This window comes from Drosophila obscura, unplaced genomic scaffold, assembly GCF_018151105.1.
Source record: "Drosophila obscura isolate BZ-5 IFL unplaced genomic scaffold, ASM1815110v1 contig_191, whole genome shotgun sequence".
Taxonomy (NCBI): domain Eukaryota; kingdom Metazoa; phylum Arthropoda; class Insecta; order Diptera; family Drosophilidae; genus Drosophila; species Drosophila obscura.
The window spans coordinates 379,552-388,484 of NW_024542780.1; the positions used below are offsets into that span (position 1 = coordinate 379,552).

Consider the following 8,933-nt stretch of genomic DNA (forward strand, 5'->3'; position numbering starts at 1 on the left):
CCTCAATTTTATAATTCAAAATCAAATCGTAGGTACTCTGTATTCATTCAAATCTATCGACTGTGTAACAAACGAAGAAGAAGCCACTAATTATCCAACTGAATTTTTAAACTCCTTGGATGTGCCTGGCCTCCTCGGTAGTCATCATGCTTAGAAATTTAAACCAACCAAAACTGTGTAATGGAACGCGTTTGGTGATAAGAAAACTGATGAGCAATGTGATTAACGCGTCGATGCTTAAAGGAAAATTTAAATATGAGGAAGTTCTTATTCCAAGGATTCCGATGATCCCAACGGATATGCCCTTTGAGTTTAAACGAATTCAATTCCCGATTCGTCTTGCCTTCGCCATGACAATCAACAAATCACAGGGCCAATCCTTGACTATTTGTGGCCTCAATCTAGAAAATGCATGTTTTTCTCATGGTCAATTGTACGTGGCATGCTCACGTGTCGGCAAACCATCCGCTTTATTTGTTCTTGCGCCTGACCAAAAAATCAAGAATGTCGTTTACCACAAAGTGCTTGAATGAAAATCCTATTAATGAATTAATCCGAGTTTTATTTTTTTTTCCCCAATCTGCACAACATAGTTTTCAATCATTTTTTCTGACATGAGTTTGAAGTACTTAATTATTATTTTTTATTTTCTTTTATTTTTATTCTCATTCTGTATGTATGTTTTCATCATCATTCATCATAATAAAATACTTTTTTGTTTCTATCTATATAAATATATTATTTTGTATCATTGTTTTAAGTTCATCAAAGCTTAAATTAGTTCAGCTAAAAAGTAACACGACATTCATTGTCTGTTAGGCGGTACGAAGTGTGCCGGGTCAGCTAGTATTATGTATATTCTACATCTAACATGTAGATTAAACATGTACCATTTAGATTCTACATCTCCTCCGCTAGGGGTTGCTCGCACACTGAACGCGGCAGAGTGTGCGAGCGAGAAGGAAAAAGAGTTGCTTTGTCGTTGGCAGGAGGGGGCAGGGGAAGCAACTGAAAATTAATTTCTGCATTCTGGCTATAATTATGATCCGATCTAATTCAGATTCGGCAATCTGGTAGATATGGGCATTCTCTACGATACTGAACTTTTCGTTCTTTGTGTGGTCGGAAGGGGGCGGGGCGAAATTTTGAAATACACTTGTATCAGTGTTATATCACATGAGCGTGGAAACCAAATTTGGGTATAATTACGAAAATTTATTAACTGGTTATGTTGACTCTGATTGGGGTGGATGTGAGGATAATAGAAAAAGTACTACAGAATTTGTGTCTGGTTTCTCAGCTTCAAATTCCCCAATAAATTCCTCGATTAATAGCCAGTGGCGCAAAATAACGTGACTTCACCTTTGTTTGCTATTTGCATTGCCCACTGCATATAAATATTGTATCCGCTTATAATTACGCAATCTAATAGCCTATGCAACCGTTCTTTCGTCTCTTCGACTCGTACCTTTCTCCTTTACTTTACTATCTCGCTATATCACTCTCTCGATCTATCAGCTCTCTCGTTCTCTCGAACACTCCCTCGCTCGCTATTTCGTAGCATCGCGTAGGGCACGGGCAATTCGGTCCGTCTGCCCTAACATGCCTTCGCAATGGTCATGATCTGGTCCAGCACTTGCATGCCTTTGCAATCTCTCGAACTTTTCTGCCGTCGCATATATACATACGCATATATTCGGTGACACACGAATCGCGGGCTATATATGCATCTCGTTTACAGCTTTCTTGCGCTATCGTTCTCTTCATCTATGCTGATCTCTCGCATTCTTTCTCTCTATCTATTGCTCGTACTCGGGTCAGCAGCAGCCCGAGCTTCTCGTTCTCGTTCCCGTCTCTTACACGCGTACTCTTTGGCTTCATCGTCCCGCTAGAAACGTGTCTTACGCCGTCGCTATAATGGAGAGGGATGGTGCAAACGGCATTGCAGTTACAGCTTCGAAAAACAGGGTGACTTTCCTGAGAGTGAAAGTACCGGGAATCTTTGAAAAATTAAAAAAGTTGAATGCTACTTGGGAGAGTGAGTTGCCAGAGTGCGACTACTTTATGCTCATTGTGAGGCTAGAGGAGATCGAGGAGCTGCAGGGCATTTTTAAAACCCTGCACAACGAGCTTCAGAAGTTGGACTACGACAAGACCCGCATTGGATCGTTGGACAACTTTAATTATCTATTCATGACGCTGGATACTTCGATTCGACGCGAAATCGCTAATCGATTCCCCCACCTGTCTCCTCCTTCTACAGTATCAGCAAAAATTACTATTGGTAATATTGTGGGTTGGCAGCTTCCACTTCAGCGTCGGTCTGACCCGTGTCTACGCCGCATACAATTTCCAAGGGTATCGTCGGAAGACAGCAACGTTCAGTTTAAGATGGAGACATCTTCGGATTCGAGGAAACCTGCCTCGGGCTTAGCTGTGAGCCCAATGCAGCTGTTGGCAAAAGACGAGCATGCAGCAGTGCTTGCTGATGCGGAAACCCATCCCCGTGATGTGGACATACATGGTTTGGAACCTGGCTGCCACTTTCAGGAGGATTCTTACACAACTTCGCAGAATCCAAGTGGACCTTTACCATGAGATCAACTCCAATTGAGTGATTCTAGCGTGTCTGCTGTGTTCAGAGTCAGGATGGCGCTGGCGGGGCAACCGCTTTGTGGGCATTCCAGCCACACATCGCTGTTAGCGTTCCAGCTACACAAGCGGTCGCCCTCGCTCTCGCCCTCGTACTTAAACAAGATCCGAAGGGCTCCTTCGTCAGCAGCCCCGTCAGCTCTCGCCACTGCATCACAATGGCTCAATCCGCCACCTCAGTCGCTCGGACCAAATTGGTCGCCGCTATTGGCCGACTGTCGCACCTGGCAGAGCGCATCACCGCCGCCCCATCCGCCTCTTTGTCCGAGGTCCGTCGAGGCCAAATCCTCAGCATGTGGACGGACGTCGAGGCCGAATATAAGGCCTGCTCCGCGGTGATGACTGACGAGGAGCCAGAAATCCAAGCGGACATCCGTGACACATACGGTGAATGCTATGGGTATTTGAGCAGTGCCTCAGTGACCTCAATGCCCAACTGGCCACATCCACAGTTCTTCCTCCTTCACAGCCAGTCCAACAGGGCGGCTGTCGACTGCCCTCCCGTCAATATTGAGGCATTCACAGGGGACTACGTCCGCTGGCCCACATTCCGGGATCTGTTCACTGCGGTCGTGATCAACAATCCTAGATTGTCTCCGGTAGAGAGGCTGTATTACCTCACCGAGAAGACCCGGGGCGATCCGAAGGCCATCGTAGAGAAATCCCCCCTCACTAATGACGGTTTCGAGTCCGCATGGTCGGCTCTCCGCAGCCGATACGGAAATAATCGGCTTCTGGTGACCAACCAAATCAACATCCTCCTTTTTTTGCCCCGCGTAACATCCGAATGCAGTCGTGCCTTGAAGGATCTTCAAAGTACGATGCAAGGAGTTCTAAATGCGCTATCGGTCTCCAACGTCTGCACGGACAACTGGGATAGTCTGCTTGTCACCATTTGCGCTTCCAAATTGACGAAGTTGATCCGGGCGTTGTGGGAAGCGTCCGTAACGGACAAAAAAGAGGTGCCGCCCTGGACGGAAATCGACTCCATCCTCACTCAGCGCTATCTGACTCTCGAGGCTATTGAGAGCGACCCTTTCCACCTCCCAAGGGGCTACGAATCCGCCTCCCTCCAAGGGCGTCCAAAATCCACCCACCTCTCGCAACCACTCCAATCCATTCCGTTCGCAAGGCAGTCCGACGCCAAACAAGGTTCACTCGTTCAATACCCAAGTGAGTCCGAAGAAGCGAACGTGTGACCTCTGTTCCAAAGAGAATCACCCGATTCGAGTTTGTCCCCGCTTTCTCAACATGTCCGTTGATGCACGTTCCAGCTGCATTAAGAAAAAGCAGCTGTGCTTAAATTGCTTCGCAAGAGGTCATCTGCTTCGCGACTGCTCCAGCAGCCACAATTGCTCCACTTGTGGGGCCAGACATCACACGCTTCTGCATCGTGCCGCTCCTTCATCCAACGTAGCGGCTTCGATTTCCGCCCAAGCCCCCAGCTCATCCGAACCTCAGCCCAACGTACAGAGCTATTTCGCCTCCAGCACAAGTACCGTTCTTCTGGGCACGGCACTCATTAATATTTGTCACCTGGGGACCAATTTCCGTGGCCGCGCACTGATTGACTCAGGCTCCGAGGCGACGTTCATCACTGAACGTCTCTTTAACATTATTAAGCCACCGTTCGAAGCCATACAGGCTCAAGTCGCAGGTTTAAACCAAACCGTAGCGGCTAAGGCGCAAAGGCGCTGTCACTTCATGATCGGGGCCGCCTCCAGGCCTGTCCTCAAAATCGAGACCATCTTCGGATGGGTCCTATCCGGTCCGGTATCAGCTGACTCGACTCGGACGGTTTCCGCCTTCACCACGAAGCTCTCGTTAGATTCGGACGTCCGACTCGAGAAGCTTCTCACCAAATTCTGGGAGGTGAAGGACCTTCCGGGGAAACCGACGAGTGAGTCAGATTCGGTGTGCGAGGAAAACTTCCGCAAGACCACTAAACGAGCCCCCGATGGGAAGTATATTGTTACTCTCCCTTTCAAGTCTCCAGAAAATGTCGATCTAGGACACTCCAGGTGCGCGGCACAGGCCCAGTTCCTTAAAAACGAGCAGCGTCTGCAGCGGAATTTGCCGCTCAAAGAGCAGTACGACGCCGTTATCCAGGAATATTTAGAGCTAGGCCACATGACTGCGGTTACACCCAGTCATGACTCCGGCCATTACTACCTTCCGCATCACGCCGTGTTTAAACCCGACAGCACCACAACCAAACTGCGCGTGGTCTTCAACGCCTCCAGCCCGTCTTCCAACGGGAAAAGCCTCAACGACACATTGCATTCGGGGCCAGTCCTTCAGTCTGACTTGACTATGCAAATCCTGAGGTGGCGAGTTTTCCGCTATGTCTTCAATGCCGACATCAGCAAGATGTACCGCGAGATCCTAGTGTCTTCCCAACACACACCCTATCAGCGAATACTCTTTCGCGACCGTAATGGGGACGTGTGTGACTTCGAGCTTGCCACTGTCACCTTCGGAGTCAATTGCACACCGTACCTCGCCCTTCGCGTCATTAAGCAACTCGCACAAGAGGTGCGCCCACAGTTGCCAATGGCAAGCGACATCCTGGAGAGCTACATGTACGTGGACGACGTGCTGACTGGTGCGCACACTCAGTCGCCGGCAATCTCCGCCATTTCAGAATTACGCAAAGCTCTCGATTCCTCAGGGTTTCCACTCCGAAAGTGGACAGCGAACCACAAGGGCGTACTGCGCGACATTCCGGTCGACCACCTACTTCGAGCTGACTTCCTAGAGCTTGACGAAAGTAGCATCGCTAAGACATTGGGGATCCGATGGCAAGCCAATGCCGATGAATTCTACTCTGCACCTCCCGAAGTACTTCAGCGGGAGTCCTGCACGAAGCGCAATGTGCTATCGCAGATTGCGCAGCTGTTCGATCCAGCGGGATGGCTTGCCCCCTTTGTCATCCAAGCCAAAATGTTCATGCAGGAAATTTGGCTAAGAGAGTTAGGGTGGGATGACGTCCTCCCTAGCGATCTATCTCACACCTGGGAGACGTTCCTGAAGAGTTTTCCGGCCATCCAGGATATCCGCATTCCGCGGTGGTTGCACGTTTGTCCAATGGCCAAGGTGCAGATACATGGCTTCTGCGACGCGTCTCAACGTGCCTATGGGGCAGCGATTTACATCCGAGTTGAGCGACCGCAGGGCATTGTCTGTGCCCTTCTCACAGCTAAAGCCCGCGTGGCCCCCGTGAAAACGGTTTCATTGCCTCGACTCGAACTGTGCGGAGCCGTCCTTCTGACAGAGCTTTCCGAGGCCATCCTTCCACAACTGCCACTGGACACCAGCCAAGTATCCTTCTGGACCGATTCCACGATTGTGTTGGCCTGGCTGAACCGACCTGCATGCGATTGGACCACTTTCGTGGGCAATCGAGTAGCCAAAATCACTCGATGTTGGCCCAGCGAGCGATGGAGCCACGTCCGATCCGAGGACAATCCGGTCGACCTGGCCAGTCGAGGGCTAGGACCCACTGACCTGGTCGAAAGTGATATGTGGTGGCATGGCCCTGCTTGGTTGCGTGGTCCAAAATCGGAGTGGCCATGTCCGCGGGACTCAGTCCTTCAGACTGACCTGGAGAAGCGAGTCGTCAAGGTGCACCATGCCACCAGCAGCGCCTCCGACATCCTCAGCCGTTTTTCCGACCTCGGGCGCGCTCTGCGCGTGATCGCCTACGTTCGGCGGTTCACTCAGCGAGTTAAAGGGCAGACGACCCATGTCTCCAAGGAGCTGAACGGAAATGAGGTCGCTGCCACTCTCCAGGCGGTCACACTGACAACCCAACGCTTCCATTATGCTGGGGAGCATCGGTGCCTGCTAAACAAACAGCCACTCCCTACTACGAGTTCTCTTCTGAATCTTAATCCGTTCCTTGACCAGAACGGAGTCATGCGGGCATGTGGCCGAGTCCAAGCCTCGGCGTCCATGTCCTCCAACGAACGGCATCCAATCCTGTTGCCACCCGCATGTCTCCTGGTTCGCCTGCTGGTTCGATTCACCCATCATATATCGCTACATGGTGGGAACCAGCTGGTCATTCGCCTTATCCGGGAAACATACTGGATCCCTCGACTACGTCACGTAGTGAGGGCAGTGATTCATTCTTGTAAGGTCTGCGTCCTCCATCATAAACGACTCCAAACCCAACTAATAAGCGACCTTCCTGCATCACGAGTCACATTCTCCAGACCGTTCACATACACCGGAGTTGACTTCGCCGGCCCCTTCGACGTTAAAAGCTTCACAGGTCGCGCCTGTCGCATCTCAAAGGGGTATGTGTGCGTGTTCGTCTGCTTTTCCACGAAGGCCATCCACTTAGAGGCCACGTCCGACTTATCCACCGACACCTTCCTAGCCGCCTTCGCTCGTTTCGTGGCGAGACGAGGTTGTCCTCATGAAGTTCAATCCGACAACGGAAGGAATTTTGTCGGCGCGTCCCGCTCTCTGGCTGTGGATCTTCTCGAGGCACTTCGCACTCGGACTTCTGCGGTGTACAGCCAGCAGGGGCTATCGTGGCGGTTTATCCCTCCCGGAGCCCCACATATGGGGGGCTTGTGGGAAGCAGGTGTGAAGAGCTTCAAGGCTCTGTTCCAACGGTCGATGTGTACGTCCAAATACACATTAGAGGAGTTCGCGACCTTACTTTCGAAAATTGAGGCATGTCTTAACTCGCGACCAATCTCTCCTATGTCTGAGGATCCAACGGATCCGTTGGCCTTAAGCCCAGGCCATTTCCTGATTGGTGGTCCGCTACTATCCGTGGCAGAGCCAGAAATACAAGCGAGCGCCTCCTCGATCCTAAACCGCTGGCAACATCTCAAGGCTCTCAACCAGCAATTCTGTTCGCGCTGGAAGACAGAGTACCTGCGAGAGTTGCACAAGCGCAACAAATAGCAGCATCCGACAAGAGACCTCGAGGTTGGAGACCTCGTGGTGATCAAGGAGGAGAACATCCCCGCTCAGGAATGGCGTCCCGGCCGTGTGCAGAACGCGTATCCTGGAGCCGATGATAAGGTCCGTGTGGTAGACCTACTCACGGCCCGCGGCCTTATCAAGAGACCGATCACGATGGTGGTTCTCCTGCCTATGGAATCGGATGTCCTGTCCACCTACTCGCGCGGAGGCTCCGATTCATAAGCCTCCGTCCTTTTGTTCTGCTTAAATCCAACGTAGTTATCCGTACCCGTATCCGTACCCGTATCCGTATGCCAACCCATGCCAGCTCTTTACTAATGCTCCGGTGATTCCTTTCTTCATCCTAGTTTTTTCCAGAAGGCAGCTATGGCCCCTCAAACCTCATCACGTTCCCGATCCAGCCGCAGGTCGGATCGCTCACGGGCACGAGGAAAGACTTCCTTCCAGTGTCGAGTGTGTCCCGGAGTTCACCCGCTGAGGAACTGCCGGAAGTTTATCCGGTTGAGCGTCGAGAAGAGGCACCGAGCCGTACTCCTTCATCGGTATTGCTCGAACTGCCTGGCTCACGAGCACTCGGGCAAGGACTTCCGCAGTGGAGACCTATGTAAGGTGTGCTCCCGGAACTACCACACTCTGCTCCACCTGCCCGGGTCTCGGCGCCCTGCTGGCTCCTCTTCGGCTCCGTCGACTTCACCTCCGTCTCGGCGCCCTGCTGGCTCCTCTTCGGCTCCGTCGACCTCACCTCCGTCGACGTCACCTAAGTCTTCCCGCGCCAACCCACGCCCTCGTCTTCCGGTCAGCCGCCCTGTCGTTGGAAATCCGGTCCCGACAGCAAACTCCTTGCTCCAGCACCAGAGCATCAACGTCCTCCCGACGGCGATGGTGGTCCTCGCAGGCACTAAGGTGATGAGTGCGCTGATCGACCCCTGCACGCCGGTCAGCTGCATCGACGCCGAGGTGGCTAGGGAGCTGAAATTGCCCACTACTTGCATCGGGGACGAGCGGGTGTGCACCGCCATGATCCGGGCGAAGATAGGAGATTTTAAAGTGGAGGCAGTCTTCAAAATCGAGCCCCGTCTGCGCGTCCGTACGCCGATCCGTCAACTGAGCGACACCGTCCGTGCTCGTTTCGACGACTTGAGGTTGGCCAACGAGCAATTCCACAAGCCGACGACCATCTCGCTCGTCTTGGGTGCGGACTTGTATCCCAGGGTCATCCAACCTGGGTTCCTCGCCCGCGCAGACGGCCTTCCCGTGACGCAAAGCACGGTGTTTGGGTGGATCGTGTCTGGTGCATGCACGCAGACTTAAAAAATCTTTGCATTCCTGCAAGGGGG

General features: G+C 52.0%; 1 protein-coding gene across 1 annotated transcript; it reads left to right on the forward strand.

The window, feature by feature from the left end:
- Positions 1-3,473: 3,473 nt before the first annotated feature.
- Positions 3,474-7,818, forward strand: LOC121404235. The gene is made up of 4 exons (XM_041593515.1): positions 3,474-3,592; positions 3,672-3,825; positions 4,114-7,522; positions 7,607-7,818. Exons 1-4 carry the CDS (start codon positions 3,474-3,476, stop codon positions 7,816-7,818), a joined length of 3,894 nt encoding a protein of 1,297 aa, XP_041449449.1.
- The last annotated feature ends 1,115 nt before the right edge of the window (positions 7,819-8,933 follow it).